The 23,072-nt window shown below is 44.4% G+C and overlaps 1 protein-coding gene across 1 annotated transcript in view; it reads left to right on the forward strand.

Moving 5' to 3' along the window:
* Window positions 1-10,643, forward strand: part of adgra1b (adhesion G protein-coupled receptor A1b) — a gene marked incomplete at its 3' end in the record, with an annotated part of 137,689 nt that extends 127,046 nt beyond the window's left edge. Inside the window, exons 18-19 of the mRNA XM_079168841.1 lie at window positions 8,991-9,086; window positions 9,209-10,643. Coding sequence (XP_079024967.1) covers window positions 8,991-9,086; window positions 9,209-10,643 — 1,531 coding nt within the window. The remainder of the gene's footprint in view (window positions 1-8,990; window positions 9,087-9,208) is intronic.
* Window positions 10,644-23,072: the final 12,429 nt, after the last annotated feature.

Below are 23,072 nucleotides of genomic sequence, written 5' to 3' on the forward strand. Positions count from 1 at the left end.
CAAATTTGATCATGTTTGAGAAGTTTAAGCCCTGCTTATTAAGTGTTTCTACTGATTTGATTTGAATGTGGTCCTACCTGTCTGCGTCCAGCTGGTAACACCTTTGAGTTACTTTATTTCTAATTGCAAATGTCCAAATGAATGTGGCTTAAGTGAACTGAGTAATTAATCATATATGTGTTTGTAAGGTCGATTTGTCCTTCTCCCGTCCAAGTGTGCCAAAGTGTGTGTATTGAGTATTTGTGTGTATATATATTGATTTATGCTAGTTTATGTATTTTTTGCTGGCTCATGTTTCCTTTTAGACGGCAACAATAGCTTTACACAGATGAGTTATTGCATCGTTTATCTGCAGAGACATCCACGTTTGCATTCTTTCAAGCCTCTGGCTTTGTTCACTCTGTCGTCACATAGCTGTCAGGTCTTCCTATTTATACCGTTGTGGCTCTCCTTTTGGATTCTTTCCCACATTTGCTCATGTTAAGAAATTGCATTTTTAACCTGAGTCACTGTCAGCCACGAGGAAAGAAGCTTAGGTTTTACATGATAATGATAATCATAATAATTCACTTATTGTGAAATGCCAGAGATTATGAAGCCAAGTGAATTCCTCTTAATCAGACAAACTTGTGTTCTGAGACCTATTTAGCTCATACTCACCTGTTACAGGTGATATTCAAGCTGTTAACTGCTGCAAAGCAAATATAACTCTGACAAAGTGAGTTGCATACGACTGACAAGCAGCAGTCAGTGAACTTCATATGAATGAGAATGAATGTCTTTAAGTATTTTCCTTTCTTTCCAAACTGGGCTTGTCTGGTCATTCAACTATTTAGTCATTATCATTAAAATCCAAAACAGTCTACCTAAAGCCATTTAAATAGAGCAACAGTGGGTCAGGGGGAACTATAGAAGATTGCCTTGCAGCTGTTTTAATCTCATTACCCTAAGCATTGCCATCATCATTATCTGTGGCTTTCTATGCTTCTGCCCAAAGTCCCGACCAGGTGTACCTGTACTTGAAATTGTATTACTTGTAAGAAAATACAAATTATGATATAATAACAAAAAGAAAATGTATATCCTAATAAGAGTACATATTTAGGAAGAATTAGGTACAGTAATTGTATTGTCATGGTAAGAAACCAGCTATGATAGACTAACTGCACGTTACACAATCTGAGTCAGCTGGAACACCTTAAGGACATATTGCATGAAAACTAGTTAGCAAGCGAGCAGAGAAGTCACCATAATTACCTAAAAGTCATGGATAAAAATGGTATCTAAAAGTAAGGGATGAACACTTAGTTTAAAGTAATAGATGAATAGATACACACTATTAACTAAAAGTAACAGATAAACACTGTTAGCTTCAAGTAATATATAAACACGGTTAGCTTAAAGTAATATATAAACACGGTTAGCTTAAAGTAATATATAAACACGGTTAGCTTAAAGTAATATATAAACACGGTTAGCTTAAAGTAATAGATAAACACTGATAGATTAAATTAATAGATAAACACGGTTAGCTTAAAGTAATAGATAAACACTGATAGATTAAATTAATAGATAAACACCGATAGCTTAAAGTAATATATAAACACGGTTAGCTTAAAGTAATAGATAAACACTGATAGATTAAATTAATAGATAAACACCGATAGCTTAAAGTAATATATAAACACGGTTAGCTTAAAGTAATATATAAACACGGTTAGCTTAAAGTAATATATAAACACAGTTAGCTTAAAATAATAGATGAATAGATACACACTATTAGCTAAAAGTAACCGATAAACACGGTTAGCTTAAAGTAATATATAAACACGGTTAGCTTAAAGTAATAGATAAACACTGATAGATTAAATTAATAGATAAACACGGTTAGCTTAAAGTAATAGATAAACACTGATAGATTAAATTAATAGATAAACACCGATAGCTTAAAGTAATATATAAACACGGTTAGCTTAAAGTAATAGATAAACACTGATAGATTAAATTAATAGATAAACACCGATAGCTTAAAGTAATAGATAAACACTGTTAGCTTAAAGTAATAGATAAACACTGTTAGCTTAAAGTAATATATAAACACTGTTAGCTTAAAGTAAGGGATAAACACTGTTAGCTGTAATATTGCTTTTTGGCTTTTCATGTTTCATTTCACACGTTGGTTATGGACCCTTTCTAGCAAGTGCTCCATAAGTCAGGTAACGTAGTATTAAGAGCAAGAAAGTCCGCTTAAGGAGGAGTTTTAGGTGGACGGATGGGTGAAACAAACACATGACTTTCACCCAGCAGACCAGTATTCCTGTCCCGCGTGAAACCAAAAGTCAGCTGTTGACTTATTTACGTTGACTATTTATGTCCAACTTTACGTAACAAACATGTTTCAATCCAAACCAACCCATGATCTGTTACTAAACCTAACCCGGAAGTTCTGTTCCCTAAACATAAAGAAATGTTTAGAAACTGCTACCACAATGTGTTGGGAATGACAAGGGGTCGTTAAATGAGATCTGGAAAGCTTACAAAGCAATGAGAACGAGGCGTTAAATGACGCGCAAAATGCTTAAAATGTGTGACATGGCATGTGAAATGTCCTTTAAAAAGGCTTGCTATTAATATGCCTTACCATGAGATCATGCTGGGAGTAGTAAGCATGCTAAATTGACCACCTAAACATTCATAAGTCACTTGCAATGGAAAAAAAAAGATTGATCTACAATTCTTCATCTACTATGAAATCAACTGAAAAGACCAGCTTTGGAACATGACAGGTGCTGTTGAGTTGCTCATCTGACAGGGATGTGGGGGTAATGTTACATCAAGACAAAAAAATGTTAGGAACCACTGCTCGAGCCTGACAATGATGTGTTTTTCTTTTGTAGTATTAAAACATTTTGAAGTCTCAGATTCTGCAGTTTTCCCATAGGTATAGATACACACTCTGGCAGGCATTTGTTAGAGGAAAATGTCTGGAATAGCTGAACTGGGTGTTCAGTAAATGTTTTGGCTCAGTTATTCTGTTTGAGGCTTTCTACTACCCTGTAAGGCAAAAAGAATGGAGGGCAGATGAATGTCAGGAGGAGGAGGAGGAAGGACGAAGAAGTGAACGACTGTGAAGCTGATACTACGGCATCACCCCGTGCTATAACTAATTACCTCAATCACCCAGGAGGCTGCTGAGCCAGGAGCGTTATCACAAATCTAAATGCATTTAGCCCTTTGACCCATTAAATTCCTATTCCCTAAGACATACACATAAGATTGAATTTCTACTTTTTATGATTATGATTTGACTTTTTTTCACTCATTCTCCACTTCATTCCTTTTCTGCTTACTCACGACGTTTGGTGTGTTTAAGAGGATCAGCTTGTGGACACATGCGGCTCTCTTCCTCCGCGGTGAGAAGGTGCTGCGTGAGCTCTTCTGCACATTGCAGCTGGAGCTGAACTCCAAGACGCTTCGACGAGAAATCCTTTTAAGGGAAGGTTTCGAGAGTGCAGATACGGAGGCAAACAGAGGGCGCACCGTAACAAATGCCTGTTTGTCATCTAATCGTATTCTTTTTTTTGCCTTAAAGCCGTTGGAAAATATCAAGTGCCGTTTCAGTCGCTTGAATTTCCATGAATTTTGCGAAATATTTTCCAGACGATACAGCGAATGACCCCCGCACAAGAAAATGATTTAAACATGTGGAGCTGCACTGGATGTGAACCCTAGTGGAACAACTTACTGTTTGCTTTCTATGGGGTGTTTTAGAGTTTTTTTGTGACACATGTATCACTCACATGGACCTTTATCACCCATACACCTGGAACTAATATCTATAAAAAAATCTATAAATGAGCAGCATCTTATGTCTGACATTATTAAAAACTGATATCTGCTCAATAATGTACTCTTGAAGACTCGCTGAAAGTCACTTAGGATAAGGACCCCACCAGATAAGGATCCCCCTCAACGCCACCGGCAGCACTTTGCTCGCAAAGCAGATCCTCAGACACCTGCGTGATTAGGGGTTTTAGTGTGGAACGTTCTTAAGGCTCTCCCATCATGCACCGCTTGTGAATGAGATAATTTGTCTGGGGCCAGGCGGCGGTGGGGGGGCAGGTCGTGTGGCGCGGCAGTCGAGTTGATCCACAGTGATTGACTGTAATGCTCCCCGTCAGACAGGCTCAGGCAATGAGACTTAGCAGCTGGAGACAAATCAATTTCTCCTCCTCCCTCCCCCTCGCAGCAACCGGCCTCTTCCTCCTCATCTACCTCTCGCTGTCCCTCCGCTCCTGACAGTGTCTGACGGCGTATCCAGCACGCCGCCGCACTGACCTTTGTCAGAGAGCCTGCTGCAACGCGTTGGACCACACACACATTAAACGTCCCTGCTCATGCTGCTAACTGACAGTCAATCTGGCGCGATGGGCGCAGATCATTCCTCTAAAGCAAGACTTGCCTCCTAGTATAGAATCTCCCAACATCTGTTCAATGTCACCAGCAGCATTTGTCCCCAGCTGTCAATATTATTAAGGATTGCAAACAGGCTAATGCACTTCTTAAAAGACACAGTGTAAAGTTATACTACACAGATCTGCTTTTTCAGTGAGTGGTGATGCATTAACTATGAGATATGAGTATTAAAAAATGAAATGGTCTTGTGAGGTAGAGTATCGCTCTAAAATCACTAAGTGACTTAACACCAGTGGAAAGAAGAATATGAAATGAATATACTGGACGGTTGCACAATGCTGTTAGCAATAGTTCTGCATTTTCAGAAACCACTTTTCTAAAATGAAAAACCATTGCGAACCAATTCACGACAGAGCTTATCTCTAAATTGTTATAGCACATCGAATGTGTGCGCAACTGAAAGTTCCAGACCATTTTTTACCTTATATTACCTTTTTAATGGGTAATCTAGCCATTTTGAAGAGATATATGTTTGATAAAGCACAACTTTGTTATTGAAAACATTTACACACGTTAAATACGTTATACATGAGACCAAATAAATGCTTTAAGGCGGAGTTAGCGCTACGTACGTACGCTACGTACGTACGCTTTTCGTATGCCTTTCATCCATTTTTTTTTCGTATGCTAGCCTTTCATATAACACTCAATGTTATTAGTAGGCTACAATTATCGGAACAATGCAAACATTCAGGCACCCTCATATGGCTCAAAGGTGTACTGTAGATATAAACGACAACGGAAGACATTCAGTGGAATTCTGCAAAATGATTTGATGACCCTGATAAAATCAATCAAGCGACCCAGTCTTTGGGATTGACTGATTATAGATGAAGCTGGGAGCATCCGGGGGAATGTTCCGAGTATCCGGGTACATTTTCAACTAAGAGCGCCACAATAGAATAAAGCTCATTCGGGTGTAAAAAAAGACAACAAGCATCGATTCTCCCATTCATTTCTTATACACCCGATGACATCACAAGTTTGAGACTTTCCTCTGAGTAGCTCATGTTCACAGATATTGACTGATCTTTCCTCGAGCCATGGAAATAACCTATTGGAATTATTCATTTACGTGGTGCTCCCCTTTAAATATAAGGCTACAGCTAGCATCCAATTAGCCTAGCTTAGCTCAGTTACTGGAAACAAAGGGGAAAAAGCTGGCTCGGCTCCGTCGACGGGTTAACAATATCTGCCCGACCAAGAAATACTGTGGCACACAACTTCTCATTAAACCACAATCTGAAGTGTGTACGCATTAAATGCATTATAATGCGTTAATTAGGGAGCTTTAGAAGTGCTGTTACCTTTGGACAGAGTTGTTTCCCCTTGTTTCCAGTCTTTATGCTAAGCTAAGCTAACCCCGGCTGTGCTATGTGGATCCTGGACCGGGTCCAGAGAGAGGACAGCTCGCAGTCACAAGACAGAGGACGGTGCATGAGCAGAGGAGCGAGGACGGCTGCGGAGTCACTGTGTAGCTGCCGGCTAAAAGGCACTTCAGGGTTTATTTATATCAAATGATTGCGGTTCCTAAACTCACTCATAAACACAACTCTGCATACACAGCCTTTTTCTTTTTAATAGAATGGCCAACAAAAATGCATCCATCAAAGTGTTTGTGCATTGCAAAGCATGTCGATGTGAAGGAGCACCTTTTCTGCATAAAAGCAGAAGTCGTTTGATCACACATGTACGTATGTGTTTTTTGCACGTATGCTCCATGTAACACAAGCAGGCTTTCCTAGAGGGGATAAAGGGGAATGAGGCTTATAAAACACAGGGCGCTTTAACATCCTAGTTCTTCTCGTTTATGCTTTTCTGGCTGACGGCTGTGTAAATGGCTTTCTGTTGGAGAGGAGAGTCCCCCCGGGGGAGCCGTTCCACTGACAGGCCGGTAATGCCCCCCCCCCCCCCTTCTTCATCCATCCACCGAAACACCCCTCGCCCAAACCAGCCCAGACAAACATCTTGATTGTAATTGAATTTTTTGGGGGGACGGGTGCTCTGTGACGGAGGACAGATTGGGGAGGGAGAGACTGAGGGAGAGAAGGGACGGAAACCGAGCGACGAAGATGGAGGAAGACGGAGTGGTGGAAAGGTTAGAGCGGTGACAGAGGTTGAGATTGAACTGGAAGGAAGAGGAAATAGCATAGTGTTGTATAGGAAAGTGGATGACAGTGCAGAGAGGGGGGGGGGGGGGGGGGGGGGGGGGGGGGGGACAGTGCAGAGAAAATGGGCTGCTGGGGATCAGCTTTGTTCCTGCCCGGGATTCTTAAAGCTCATGACATGTGCGATATTGTGACGCAAGTGCATTGTTCAGAGTATCGCCCGTGTACCTGAATAATGACGAAGGTGTATTCACTGGGAGGCAGATGAGGGCCTGATCATACCAAGCTTGATGAGAATACCTTCTGCTTTTGCACTCCGTAGGTAGAACTAATCATGGCGATACTCGAGGCGGTTACAGTACAATAGAGTCCATTTTAACAGCATCGCAGAAAAATAGCAAACATATACATTTTCTTTCTTCTTTCCATTGTTATTTCCTCATTTGTTCACAGTCTGCTGCTGACGTTACTTCACATTCGGATGCGCCGCCTTTGCTCTTAATGTGTTTAATTGCATCTCGCAGTCGAGCATCGTTGTCTGAGGAGGCTCCAAAACCAACGTATAGTGTGCCGAGTAGGGTTGCAGAGGTATGAACTGGTTTCACGGTCTACTATGGTATGAAAATTGACGGTTATCATGCCATGCACTTACGGGAGGGGTGCCCCCTTCTAAGAATTCACATAGTATTTACATAGTCGAATCTGATTGGTCAAGACTCACCTATCATCAACTGATTGTTGAATCATGTTTGTTTTTTTTGTGCTCATTGATCTGTTTATGCAATACAATAAAACTATTGTCAGAGATACAGGTGACGACGGCTTAGTTGTTTCAGAATAATGGGCTAACGCTTTGTTCAACCAAGGAAAAACATTGTTTCATTCCTTTAAGGGTCAATGTACCTAATAATGATAATAATAATAATAACAATAATGATGATTGTGTAATACCGTATGCCGTGACGATTATTGTACCATCCAAAACCCTAATGCTGAGCAGCAATGATCCAAATGTGAGGTTAAAGTATAATAAAGTATAATAACTCGAGAGTGACTCTGCATGTTCACTCTCAAACAAGTGGAGAGGGTTGTTTTTTTTGTAAAATTTGCAAAATAGAAACTGATTAGAGACTACAGAAGCCGAACCGAGACATAAAAACAAAACCTTGCACCGTGTTTAGTAAAAGCAATCCACTGCGTTTCTTGAAGCACTTTAGATGTCGGCCACTCGCTTGCTCTACAGAACAGATAAGCTTCCAATTTATCAAATGTAACAATCCACACTGAATCCCAGAGATGTCCAGCCTGGTGGAGGGCAGACGCTCTGTGCAGCTGTTTCTATCTTGTAAAAACTCAAACGGTTTTCTTTTTTCCCCGTCTTCAGCCAATAAACGCCTTTGGATGTATTACTACACAGCAAACATAAAACCAAATGGGACCATCATTTACTAAGTGAACATCATGCTGTATCGAAGAAGACTAGCGATTGAGATCATAAACTCATGTTTACAATGTTTACTGAGGTAATAAATCAAGTGAGAGTCATTTTCTCATAGACTTCCTATACAAGCTGACTTCCTATTGTAACCAGAGGAGTCGCCCCCTGATGGCCATTAGAAAGAATGCAGGTTTAAGGCCCTTCAGCGTTGGCTTCACCTTTTCAGAACCAGAGGTTGCCGCCTGGTGTCATGTGAAGTCACATGTTCACAACAGGCACTATTGCAACAGTTTATGAAGTCCTTCGTGTGGTTTGTATGTGAAGAGGAGAACGTTGCTATTGAAACTACACCCACTCGCTTGAAAATGTTTGGCACTCAAGAGAGTTGCAAAATATTCCAAACTGAAGGTTCATCCTTTAAGATGAAAGTTTCCACCAGCGTAAGTTAATCGCACCGGCTTCTGTTGCTTTGCAGGCAAAAACTGAATTAAAATTCAGTGTCTCCTTCTGCTCGAATCCAGGTTTCTCTTCACGTCTGCTGAGCTGTTACAAACAGCAGATGCCATAAATTGCGGCTTGACAAGTCAATCATGCCCACGTCGATGGGAAACAGATTTGTTTCACACTTTTGGTTTGCAGCAAAGAAAACAAACAGTAGGTGTGATCACAAACACACTGACAAGCTCAAAAAGTCTTATTTGAGGAAAGAGGGGGAAGGACAGCTGGCAAAGACGTTCTTGTGCCTTCTCCTCAGCGTCACTGCTTGTTTGTTGTGAGCTCCACTCGCTGCACCAGTCTTAACATCTTATTTGTCTGTTTGGATCTTTCTTTTATTATCTTTCTCTTGTGCCTAAAACTATTTCCCAGTCACATTTTGACAGTGTGCTGATGTAATCCAAATGTGAGAAACAGGATTCCTACATTTTCTTCTTGTCTCTGCCTCTGTTTGTCCCTCTATCACCTCACAGATTTTATTTAGTCAGTGGTGGAGTGCCCCTCATCATCTGCGGGGTCACGGCAGCCGTCAATATAGACAACTATGGCAGCGGGGAGCAAGCGCCGTAGTAAGTCCTTCATTTGTTTTGTGCTCTCAAGGTTAAATTACACACTGATGCATGCAGTCTACAGTCTGTCATTCATAAATCACAGTAATACGTTTGTGTGTATGTGTGTGTGTGTGTTGCAGCTGCTGGATGGCGTGGGAGCCCAGCCTGGGAGCCTTCTTTGGCCCCGTGGCCTTCATCATCCTGGTGACATGCATCTACTTCATCTGCACCTTCGTCCAGCTGCGGCGACACCCCGAAAAGAAGTACGAGCTCAAGCAGCTGACGGAGGAGCACCAGAGGCTGGCCGCCGTCGACGTGCCGACGCACTGCCACCAGGGAGCCGAGCCCGGAGCCCTGGCAGCCCCGTCAGGTGGGGGCCACTGCCCCGCTGGCTGCCCGGGCGTCCCCATCAACCCCGCGCTGCTAGCCAACGAGCACTCCTTCAAGGCTCAGCTCCGGACGGCGGCCTTCACCCTCTTCCTGTTCCTGGCCACCTGGACCTTCGGGGCGCTGGCCGTGTCACAGGGCCACTTCCTGGACATGATCTTCAGCTGCCTTTACGGTGCCTTCTCCGTCACCCTCGGCCTCTTCATCCTCATCCACCACTGCGCCAAGCGCGACGATGTCTGGCACTGCTGGTGCTCCTGTTGCCCCGGGCGACGCGCCGACGCCTGCTCCGGCGCCCACGGGTCCGCCCAAGCGCGGCCCAAGGTCAACGTGAACGGAGACACCGCCGGGCACGGCCACGGCCACGGCCACAGCCACTGCCACCACGACTCACCGTGTCAGGGCAAAGCACTGACGAGCTGCAGCCATTGCAGCTTAAGTCACTGCAAGCACGCCGCCCTTCCGTCCTCGCAGAATCACGTGACGTGTCTGGCACCGGTGACGCCGTGCTGCGCCGCCCTGCATAGCCAGCAGCTGATGGAAGAGGAGCCGTCGGCCACGCACGTGCTGCTACATGCCGACCCGGAGGGTTACCGGCCGGGGATCCAGTTGCACCCCTGCCTAAAGAGCGGCACCAGGACTAAAGGCCGACACTTCAGCCGGCGGGCCGGGGCCGGTGCTTGCGGGGCTGGGAGCGAGAGGGAGTACGCCTATCACATCCCCTCCAGCGTGGATGGAGGCAGCGTGCACAGCTCACACACTGACAGCCCCCACAGCACGCACGAGCGCCACGCCCACATCTGTCCACATCTGGCCCACGAAGGCCACCACGATGGGCATCACACATGCCACGCCGCCGCAGCCACCGCGCACGAGGCCCTGGCGTGCCATAACCCCTGCCACAGGCACATCTGCTGCACCAAGGCAGACCTTTTCCCTTCCCTGTGCCCGGCAGAGGCCGGCGACACAGGCGTCTTCCTGTGTGGCTGCGGCAAAGTGGCCGAGCAGGACCCGCTGGCGACACATCACCACCTGGAGATGCACGCCCCGCGCAGACAATCCTACCCCCAGAACCCGCCCAATCAGAATGGGATTCTTAAGGGGGGCCTGCACGAAGGACTACTGTACACTTCGGACAGCACGGGGAATATACGCACTGGACCCTGGAAGAATGAAACTACTGTGTAGTGTGGGGAAACAGGGGAGATGGGCAGCACCCCTGTTCATCATCCCGCCAAAAAAAATGAAACCCTTGCCTCCCTTTCTAGAAAAAAATGAATTGAACAACATTTTAAACATCATAATCAGCGTGGGATGTTTTGATTTTCATGTCCTCATGTTTTTATGTGTGCTGTTTTACTGTACAGAAATCCGATCTCACGTAAATGCTCCCCGCAGAGCATCCACACACAGAACAGAATCTCCTCCACAAGAAGAATTTATGAAACGTATGTCACACCAAACCATCAGATGTAATTGAAGGTATTTCCACTGTTCCATATTACTACAGATCTCTCTCTCTATATATATATATATATACAAGAACATGAATGGTTGTATGTATGAATATGTGTGTCAGTGCTCAAAGGCAACACGCTGCAAGATTTTTTTACTTGAATCTGAACCCATCAATTAGCCCACGATGACAGTGAACCTCCAGTACTTTAAAGAACTCTTGACATCCATGTTTTAGACGACTAAACCAGCAATTTTAGACTTCATGGGTATTTTCGCCATCCAGTCAAGCAACTGTGAACATCTATTAGAGATTTTCTAAACAATATATACAAAGATACCGTCTCTTTCCAGTGTGGATGCCAGTTAAGTTGTGAAAATTCAACGCAACAGAAAAAGAGAAGTGAATTTAAGCATCCTCTTCCAGGTTGGTATTGATCGTGCTGTCTGTATGATGTCTTCACTGTTGTGTTTCTTTTTTTCTGGAGAGAAGTAAATAACGGCAGCTTCAACAGCAACAGCTTTGGCCATTGTGAATAGAGAGTTGGTGTCATTGAGTCATTGGATCCAGTGCGTTTTCTGTTGACACTGTGCCACATAGAGCCCGGCCCCCACAGCCAGTTCACTGCTAGTGTGCAGGTTTTTTATTCCATTCAGCTCAGCTCGCCCACACTATCAGGCACCAGCATATGGTTCTTTGTAAAAATCAACACTCAAAACGTTTTCGGAAAGAAGAGTGAATGTGATTATAGACGAAACAACAAGCTGCTCTGGGAAACCTGCTTGTGACCAACACAGGGCTGGGTATGTAAATAACCCAGTAACTGGTAGTATTGAAACTTCTCCAGTCAAACGCTACCTGCATTTGATCTTTATTGCGCCCAGATCAGGAAAAAGAAAAATTGAATAGTTTGCTCACAGCCAACCCATTTCCATTACAGTTAGCAGCTAGTTAGCGGTGCTAACGGCGCGTACACCGCTAACAGCAGCAACAGTGCTGACAGAGCTAACAGTGTTAACCTTGAGGTGGGGGGGGGGGGGGTTCCATTCACATGATGGGTATCAAATGAAGTACCTGATTGCCATCGCTATCACTTTAAAGGTACTGGTATTAGTATTGTTATAGGTCAATTCTAAACGATACCCAGCCCTAGTCCTATTATTTTCCCTCGTACTATAAACGAATTAAACAAGGCCAATCTCACCCACTATTAGCTAAAGCCACAAAAGCACACATGGCAGAAATAAGTGCAAATGCAATCCCTTTAAGTTTTTTATTTATTTTTTTCTTTTGTCTTACTACAGTCCCGAAGCATGCCTTGTTGTATGTAGCAATGTTTTTTTAAAGTGTAAATGAATGCCCATCCATGAACATATTATTTGCCTCGAGTGCTGCAGCTTGCCGTATATATAGTTAGTTTTTTTGTCACACTCTTGGATTAAGCCTAGTTCTTAAAAAATATTGTATTGTTTCCCACTAGAGATCTCCATTTAACACGACCGAGGGCGGGTTCACACCTTAAGGTCCAGTGCCTGAATCAAACCAATGCCAGGATGATACATTGTTTACATTTTTCAACTGGTCCGGTTTGTGTTTCGCCAACGCAAAACTCAAACGTTCCAGAAATTGTAAACAGAAGTCATGTGGCGGTCATAGCGCTGGTTCCTCGGCGCTTGTAATGTGCTTTCCTACGCCGTGACAACAATGTGGGGATGAAACAAAGTTGTTAACTGTTATTCATTTAGGGGCTGGCTAGTTAGCTAGCTAGCTGGCTAATTCCGCCATGCTTTCATGCAGCACTGTTTACAGAAAACGTGTCAAACAGCAGGTGTCCATCACTCCCCGCTGTTAAATGACCACGGAGCTGGCGAACCTCTCCCAACTGCAAACTAGTCTCCTAATGGCAAACTAGTCTCCTAATGGCAAACTAGTCTCCTATCGGTAGGAGAGGGGGTGGAGGCAAAAGCGCTAGCTAGCTAGTTATCTCATTTGAGGTGTGATAAACACTAAATTCCTAAAATTCACTAGAAGCAAATAGGCAACTAGGTTTTTTTAACCCGTTTGCGTTTAACAACGTGAGTATTAATGGTACACTTCCTGTGAACCGCTCCAGAGTTACCGTGACAGCGGTCCGGGACTACAGCGTTAACGCTGCCAGGCTAAAGACTGGTGTGAACTCGCCCTTTTATCCTAGAACCCAGTCCAGAAAATCACGATGCTCTTGGTTCTGCTTTGGAAGACTTGTGTCAGGAGAGGCCAAGGTTGAAGAAATAGATCGTTTTCTTTATTTTATTTGTTACCATGAAGGTCACATTCTCTTTGAAGGATTGCCACTCAAAAGAGAAGGCAAAAGAGGCTTTGTATTGCTTTAGAAGCACTTGTTTGTTTTATGAATGATGATATTGAATATGATGCTCCAGACAAAACCACTCATACATCTCGTCAGAAAAGCTAAGCTTTAAAAAAAAAAAAACGAAAAAACAAGCAGCGCATATAGTCTCACAGCAAACCCTGCTCTCGCGAAACCACCTCGGCATGCACACCATCTCTTTATCCATCTTGTGCACTCTTGTCTGTGTATATAGAATCAGTTTCTGATGAATTATTTTATATGAGATTTAAGATATTTAAGAATAAAATAAGTCTATATGTAAAGAAAGTTTGTGTGGGGAAAAAAAAACTGACCTCTCAATGTTACTACTCAGTATCTGAGTTTAGAAATGTCCTTTTGTTTGTTGTTTTCTAATGCCTTTTTTTTCTGTTGCAATTTTAGTTGAATTCATAAAGTATGCAGACTCGCCATGTGTTGTGAGTTTATCCTGTCATATCAGAAATAGAAAATGCACTACCCATAACAACGCTTGGCCTGCCAGGATAGAATCTGTCACTTACAGTATGTTTATTATGGAAACGTCAAAAAAAAGTGACAGGAGAAAAGAGAAATATTAATGTGATACTCCCTTTATTTGGATGGCAGGCTTTGAATAGTGAAAGGAGGCCCCACATCAGAGATGATGCATGAGCCTCATAGCTTTGCACAGTTATCTCCTGGGTCCGGGACAAAATTGGATATTACAGTGGCCAACTTGTGAGTTATTAAACAGTGGCCCGCACTTGATCACAGGATACGGGCTCCTATGAGCCGCCGTAGATGCTGGCAGTCAGTGGCCCCCGGCTTTGTAGTCGCTGGAAAGGGATTTGTAACAGTATCACAACAAAACATTTTGAAATCAGCCTCCCCCCGCTAAACCCACATTAGACTGAGAGAACAGTGGGCTAGGTTAATCGCTGCACCTGCTGCTGGTGGTGTCTCAGTAGCAGCCTGAGACGATGTGTTTTGGTGTCATGAGGCCACCGTAGGCCGACTCCTGTGTTGTCATCAGTCGCAGATGTACTGCCCTAAAACGAGCTTTGCTGACTCACCAGACGGCTGCTGGAATATTCACCTGTGGTACTGTGACAGAAACCGAAAGCCAGTTTTCACTTTTTTCTACATTGACACAGATTCCAATAAATGTATTTTTTCACCATGCAACGGATGAGAGCATCTTTGGCCTTGTGTTTGTGTGCTTGAGCAGAGAGAGTGCGTTTAACGTACACGACGATGAATGCGAGGTTGTTTTATTTTTATTTATTTATTTATTTTTGTCTCGATTCTCGCCGTAACGTGTTTATTTCTTCTGACAGCGTGATGGAGATTGAGATGGCTGACGGAGCCACCACAGGGGAGGAATTCAAATGATAGCAGGCTTGACTGCCACTCTGTGTGTGTGTGTGTGTGTGTGTGTGTGTGTGTGTGTGTGTGTGTGTGTGATGCATGCCCAGACCTTGTACACATACATGCACAGGTGTCCACATGTGCACGCATCGCCCAGGAAATAAGACGGTGTGTCTCCCGTGCATCGCAAATCACAGCCAGGTCTGACGGGCCATGAAACGCCTGAGCACATTTCAAATGCAGCTGGATTCTTTAGTTTTTTCTTTTCCTTTCCGAGGCTACGCGTCTCCTTCCTCCCTCCCTCCCTCCCTCCCTCCCTCCCTCCCTCCCTCCCTCCCTCCCTCCCATCAGATTATTCGTCTGACTGAAAGCCATGTGAAATGTCAGACCCCCATCTCTCCTTCTCTGTCTGCTGTGTAGACGCAGACCAAACATGAGTACTGCATGGCGTCCATTAGAGGTGGGTCATGGACGTCTGAAGCCAGTAACCCCCCCCAAAAAAAATGTTTTAATTCATGTGCTGCAACGCCAAATGAGCTGCAGTGGTGGTTTTATCGATAACGAGTTCAAGGCTTTAATCACCGAGGGTATCTTTGAACCGATGAGTGTGTGTTTTTGTTCTTCTAGAAAGTGCCGTCGCTTTCAGCTCAACGACAGACGCCTTTCAAAAGAGAAAGGGTTGCCTCACCATGTGGCTGTAAGACTGCAGGCCGCGGTAGGTTGGCAAAGGGAGAAATTGGCCCATGATGGCATCTGTTTCATTAAGAATTAATCTGGTTTTAGTAACACAGATGTGTGTTTATGATACAATTAACTGTATTTTAATTTCCTGTTGTAATAAATAGGTTTGTAAATAGAGAGCATGTGGCGAGAGAGGGGGGGGGAGTAAGTGAGAGTGTGCTCCATGAGGAGACGACGAGTTGCATGCGTTTCTTTTACCTGTGGGGTGAAACATGAAGAACAGGATGTGGAATAACAAGCAGGGATTCATGCACACAGTCGGATCTGATTTACGTGTGGTGACGTCGGAGCTGTGCACGTGATCTGGGGGCTGCGGTTGCAGAGTCTCTTTGTAGGCCCATCTCTTGAGACTTGCAAAAAAAAAACAACGCTTTTGTCTCTCATTGACAGAGAGGGTTCATTCTTCAAGTGCGTAGATCAACCCGACGGATTATGTTTTTCTTTAATGCAGACACATGTATGCTTTGTCTCGCGTAGCCAGGAATCATCTTCAATTCCTTATAGGCCCGTGTTATCCTCTCTCTATATGCCTTCGGCTCCCCATCTCTCTCTTTTTCTCTCTCCTTACATTTGGCATGTTTAGTCGTTCTCCCTCCACCCCGATAACGAAGCCTCGCTCCTCCAGCTCCAGCCTTGGCAGACAAGACTTTTGATGGAAGGCTGTGATCGTCATGCTAATGCCGTCCTTGACTTAAATAACATGCTGCTGGTAGACTCGCAGGGGCAGGGGGGGGAAGAGAGGCAGAGAGAGAGAGAGTGAGCTGCCGGGTGAACGCAGGGAGACAGAGGGGGGATTTGGGTGGATAGTTTGAGGCTTACGGGAAGAGGGGGAACAGAAGGAGTGAGGTGGAGAGATCAAAGAGGAAGAGGAGAGAGAAAGAGGTGGGCAAAACTTCTTATTAGATATCATCACTTGGGTTCTTAGAAGCTATGGTTCTAATGGGGGCTGTGTGTGTGTGTGTGTGTGTGTGTGTGTGTGTGTGTGACTGAAAGGCTACTGCAGTGGTGGAAAGTAACTCAGTACAATCTCACGTACATAAGAAACATATTTCACGCGTGAATTCACTGATCTTTGGGTGTACTTAGCCTTTAAGAATGGTTGTAAAAATGTCTTCTGAGAAAATAACCCTGATGATGTCATAATGATGTCATCGGGGGTTATTTCGGCTTGGACTCGGAGGCTCACGTGTTTTTAATGTCAAGCCTGTTTTAGAGACTAAGGGCATAAAAGACATGGGCATTTACATGGCAGGGAGGGTCTAGTGAAAATCACTGTTGCATTATGGGAAATGTAGGATTTTGACTAATTTCAAGGAGGTGCTAAATTCAGAGAATTGAGGGATTGGATCCACACAACTCCCAACATGGCGACGGCTGAGCCGGAGGATAGAAGCTAACAGTGCTAACAGCAGTAACAGTGCTGACAGAGCTAACAGTGTTTCCGTGAGGGGGAGGGGTGGTGTAGGTGCGGTGTAGGTGCGGTGTAGAGCGGCGGCCGCAAGCTAGCCAGTGGGGCACGCTCACAGGATCGTGCATTAACGTGCACACGCTGCCGGTCCGGCTTTGTAAACAAAGCACAGAGATGCTCGGATTACAACACACACAGAGGGAGAGTGACTCTGCTCAGGTACTCCACTAGGTCTTTACTGCTATGTCAATGATCTGAATATCAAATTCAGCTCCTTTTAAATTTAGCTAAATTACCATGCTAACTCCCGGCATCATTTTTAGACACTATTTTCTATGTCATGCTAATTTATACTTCCACCTCACTACATTTCCGAGGGAATTATTGCGCTTTTTCTGCCTGGTGAATGCAGAATCAGTTTTTCGGAGATTAGCGATGACGCAGTCACAGTGACGCAGTAATGGATAGCGACGTATTCGCCTACGAAGCCTGCTGCTCTGTCACCCTACATATTCACTTGGAAGCCTGCTCTTCCTTAAAACATGCTCGTGCTGTAGCTGTTTGCCTGGCGGGCAGAGGATGGGCCGGATGCTAATGCAGCGCACAGGGGCTCCAGACAGGGGGGGGGGGGGGGGGGGGGGGACAAAAACAGCTCCATTGGTTTTCTTGGGTTTGTCATACTTGTGTTTCGCCTCAGTATGTGTCTCTCCCTCTGCAGTGGTTGCCTTGCAGCCAAGCTGCAGTCTCTCAGCTTCCCTCAAGAAGACCTCTGAAGACGTACATCGCCTGTCAAAGCACATGAAAGTGATGAACAAAAACCCCAACCTATTTTCCCAAGCTCAACCCCATTCTGCTATTTCACAGTGGCTTACTGTCAACACAGCCGCAACTGATTTTGAGTCTATGATGTGACAATCCGAGGTAGCTTCTCATTCTGGAAGAGAAAAAAAAAAACAGAGTTTGACGTCTCGGTGAGTGACACGTCTGAATATTTCCGTTAACTTGTTTTCTTGTCACAGCCGGTGGCCCCCGCTGCGCTGCCGTTTTCTTTTTTTTTATGCATCAAATCCTTCTGTGAGAGCATTGTCATGCAAGCCAAAGACTGAGTCAGGTAAGTGTGATTATTACTGTGCTCTCTAAACCTCAAAGCTGTGTGATGGGTGCTGAGGGAGCCAGTAGCTGCCAATCTGTGTTGTTCCATGTGTGTGAGTGTGTGACGGTCCTGTGTCTCCCCTCCCTCCCCCGCGACCCTCTCTCTTTCTCTCTCTCTCTCTCTCTCTCTCTCTCTCCCCGTTATTTATAGCTTCCTCAAATGGTGACGCAACGCGACTACAACTGGAAGGGAGCATAGAATCATGTGACGGTTTTAATGCAACAATCCCCTGGATTATAGAGGCCTAAGAGGCTGCCACCGCGGCCTGTAACATCAAGGGGGCGAACACAACAGGCAAGCTCCCCCCCCTCCCACCCGCCCCCCTTCTCGTCCTCCCTCCTTCAGAGGAGAGACAGCTGGGGACGGCATGGTGGGCAAGAGACCAGGGAGCGAGGAGGGGAGTTGAGAGGATGGAGAGGATGGAGTGAGGCTACAGTAGCGGTTTGTTACGTGTGTGTTGAATCCTACACAGCTGCCAATATACCCGGAGTTCACCTCCTCTATAACCAGAACATGGAGGTTTTTTAACATGACATATACTTCACTTTTTTGAAGTTTGGGTGTTTTGGCAAGACTTTCTATTTTAAAAAAAAGTTTTTAAAAATGTAGATATTATTTGAATAGAGCTCTGCAGGAAATGAGTCAGCATCTTTGCACTTTCCGGTTTCCCATGTCTCAAAGTCAATGGATTATTGAATGTGTGTTTTGGTTCGATGCCTGAAATGAGGTCTGTTGTAAATACACGCTTAGAAATTTTAACATTTTGTCCATCCATCCTTCGATCTATGACCTCTTATCTTATTCAGGGTCGCGGGGGGGGGGGGGGGGGGGCTGGATCCGATCGGGCGTGGTCAGGTCGCCAGACCATCACATTTAGTTTCTGGTCTTAGCACACATTTAATCATTTTCCATTTCATATTTTCCCCACATTTCCAATTTCCCTTATTCTTGCGTGACGGTGAGATGGGCGTGTCCATCCAGCACAAGGGCTGGATCGCCGAACAAATTCGCAGAATTTCTTCCATTGTCCTTTATTTAACATTTAAATATGCAGTACACAGTTGGGCCGCATGAGGAAAAGCCTGAAAGTTCGTTATCTACTCATAACATAAATGTATTATTAGAGGCTACAGTGCATTCTGTTTTACTGATGAGAGGAATTGAAAAGAACGTTAACTCCGCCTCCGTTAATGCATTAAAAGCGAGTATTCTTTCAACACCCAGCTAGCTTTCCTCACACAACGCAGGTCTGTGGTTATAGCCAGTGTGAAAGCTTTTACTGCCTTTTGGCGCTTTCAGGGCTCCATATAGAAAAAACATTTTGCAAAAATCTAATTTACAGACAGTATCATTGAACACTGAAGCAGTTAAGGCACCAGCCATGAAGTGCAACCTCCAGAAAAAACATTTTGCAAAAATCTAATTTACAGACAGTATCATTGAACACTGAAGCAGTTAAGGCACCAGCCATGAAGTGCAACCTCCAGCCGGGGCCTTCATAGCGCGCCATTCTCCATCTCTCTCTCATCTCATTCCCTCTGCAGTTACTGTCTAATAAAGGAATTGAAAACAAACGGTTTAGAGTCCTGATTTTCTTTGAGTGGTCCTCTGCATTTCTAAAATCCTGGCTACGACCCAGGGTGCAATTTTTCATTTTAGACTCTGCGTTCCCTCATTAAGGATTCATGGCACCGACTGTGTGCTCCAGAAAGGCAATCCGTCTTCAGCTTTCATTTGTTTTCATGAGCTCTGGGAATCTCAGATTGCAGATGTGCACTGGACTCTGAAAGGCTTGGAGCAGGCGGGGTCAGACGAGCTCCTCTGGGTTTCCTCTCTCGGTGTGACAGAAGTCTAGTCCTCACTTTACTGACGGCCACCCACCATGTACAGACGGACGCGGATGTAAATGCGGGATGTAATGTAGCTGCTCGCTGCTTCTCGTCAACAAGGCAAACCCATAGAAACATCTGACTGCAAGGCCTGTCTTTGGTTTCAGAGTTGTAGTCTGTTCTGTCCGCTGTACAGTAGTGCCATCTCGTGGTCAGAGTTGGTAACTCCGGGTGTGGAGGGACACAAGTGGGTGTCAGTGAACAGCCTTTATTTACAGTGTGTGTGTGTGTGTGAGTTTGAGACAGAGGTCAGCAGGCAGGTTAATGCAGGAGCTGGGTTCCTTTTTTTCTTTTTTGCTTGGAGAAGGATTTGCTACAGAGCGACGGATAGAGCAACTCGTACTAAACCAGATTAAAGATGATAGCCGCTGAGCCGCCCATACAGAAAGAACTAAAAGAGTGGTTATGCAAATGATATAGGGCAATACATAGCCAATTTGGAATTTCCACATGTGCGGTTGTGTAATTAGCGATTCTGCTCGGCACAAAATATTGTCTTGGCCAAGTGTAGCAGCAGAAGCACTGGGGGTATCTCTAAATCACGGCCTGCTTTCACCCAGACATGCCTATTTAATAGATTTATATTAAGTGAAAGATTAACCAGCTGAAGTAATTAAGTGTTCGGATGGAGGTGAGAAATGGAGGGCCCTGCTGAACTCAACACCCCCCTCCTCCTCCTCCTCCTCCTCCTCCTCCTCCTCCAGCTAAATGCAAATGTATGCAGGGATACACTCCAACTCCTCCTCCCTCTCTCTCCCTGTGAATCATTATCAGGTGGCAAGTCCTCGGGCTGAGTTCATAAATGTTTGTCTTGCTGTAACATATCAAGTCTTACTGCAGCTATTTAAGATTATGCCTCTACGTTATTCTGTCTGTAAGGCCTGATGAATATGCATATTTTTTTCCCCTTCTGCAACGTTTATGCCCGAGTGCTTCCTCACCCTCACACACACACACACACAGGCACACACACACACACACACACACACATTTGGGCACCAAAACACCAACCCACGGTGCTGTTTGCACACAGCCATATGTCACAGTCGTTGTGCATTCAGTAATCCACTTCACTGCGAAACATGTTCTTCATTACATTTATTGCTCTGCATCGCAGTAGTATCGTTATGGCTGATGAACTAATTAATTTGCTCTTTAACAAGTTTGTCATGAGATACCCCATTGTGGACTATACAGGAAGTATAGCGTTGACATCAACGCACCACATCTTAAGTCACACGGCATCTAAATATATTTGTCAGATCTGACTGGTGACTCTGAGGAAGAGTGGCGTGTTTGATGCACACTGCGGGCCACAATACAATAACTGGCTTCCCTTTGTTTTGCATGCAGCTGTCTCTTTTCACGGATTTGTTTTTTTTTTACTGTTCTCACTAGTTTGTGTTTGGTAAGTGCCACTCAATGAACAGCGACTGTAGCCTTCAATGATTTTAACAGCTTGTATGCATAGGTCTTGCCTAAATGTCAATAATAAAATCTTGGGGTATGTTTAAGGTTAAGTTAAGTTCTGAAAATGACAAGTTTAGGCATGAATAAGTGATTGGAAACAAATTAATATTGCAAAGATATTACTTGTATCGTGTGTAAAATGTGTGCTTTACAATTTAGCTTGAAACTGTGAACACATTGTGCTTCCCCTCAGGTCACATATAGACCTAAAGCATCTCCTTCACAGGTCTCAGTCCTGCTCCATGGGAATATATAGCTTTTTAACCTCATGTAGTAACTACAGCAATCAAGACTGTCATGTTTCCATTCATGTTCTTTAATGATGATTATGTATAATCACCTTGATATTACTGAAGGTCCACCCACTGAAAGCTTGTCACGCTAAATGAAATTGGAAGAGTTGCCTTGGAGCAAGGGTTTTACTCTACGTGTGTGTGTGTGTGTGTGTGTGTGTGTGTGTGTGTGTGTGTGTGTGTGTGTGTGTGTGTGTGTGTGTGTGTGTGTGTGTGTGTGTGTGTGTGTGTGTGTTTGTGCATGTGTCCTGTTCACAAGATTTATATGGTTCCCCCTGTGGCCAAAGGGGACAAAAAGGTTACCCCCCCCCCCCCTACTTTTATAACAAGGTCCTGGGTAAAAAAAGATGTCACCCTTGTTTTTGTCAGATACATCTCTCTTTGTGGGCGTCAACACGCTGAACACAAAGTATTTTCAAGGAGAGGACGTGAGAGTGAAGGTGAGAGCAGGACAGGCCTTTGGGAGCGCCAGGACGTTGTGCTGAAGCTGAAATCATATTTGAACATATTTCTAACGTGGAAGCTGCCCAGCACAACACCAATTCTATGAAAAACTTGTTTTGATAACCTGACCTGTCGGTTGGTTTGTTACATAGACACATCTGAGAGGCATTGGAAAATGTTTGGAAAAGGGCGGGCACTTACAACTCTGCCTCTCATTAGCTACTGGCTGCTAATCGCTAACGTTAGCCTAGTGATGATGCTAACCAAATCTTTTGAATTAGACACTTCAGATATTTATTGATGGACCTGGAATATTGACAGTTTTAAGAAAACTGGTAACAAATAGAACATTTGTCTCAATGTTTTCAGAGTTGCTAGCAGCAGCGGGGATCGCTAGCTAGCCAGCTGGCCAGTCAGGCTCAGAGACCCCACTGTGAGCTGGCAAGAGCTCTCTCATGAGACGCTACACAAGGCTGCCTCCCTCTGGGTCTCTGGCGGGGGAGCAGAGCACAGTGGGGCTTGCTGGAGGCTGCTTAGGGACTGTGGGATAAAGCCAGGCGACTGAGAGTAAAGGGAGGGCCCGCAGAGCATGTTGGAGAACCGGAGGGAGGGCGGGAGGTCTGCGGAGTCCGTGCCCTCTATCGGCTGTCCTCCAATACGTACCCCTGGATGTGCAGCCTCCAACATGCTCTGCTGGCCCTGGCTCTCCTCTCACCCACTAGACTGCCTCTCCAGAGTTTTACAAACAAAACATGAAGAGTTCTTCTATCAGACACAGTTTTAATAACAGTAAGTATTGTTTTTATTATTTTACATATTCCCATTTTTCTATTTTTGGTATTTATTAGAGGTAACATAATAATGATAATAATTATTCTTATCAATAATAGTAATAATATAAATTTTTGTGAAACTGCCAATATATGAAATCGTATTAGTTGGTGACCCATGTTGTTACAGTCTCCTCCTTTGTCTCCACAGATCTGATGTTTTCGTCTCTTCAGTGGAAGCCTGACGTTAGAGGAAGGTGAGATCTTTTTTGAAA

This window comes from Pholis gunnellus, assembly GCF_910591455.1.
Source record: "Pholis gunnellus genome assembly, chromosome: 11".
NCBI lineage: Eukaryota > Metazoa > Chordata > Actinopteri > Perciformes > Pholidae > Pholis > Pholis gunnellus.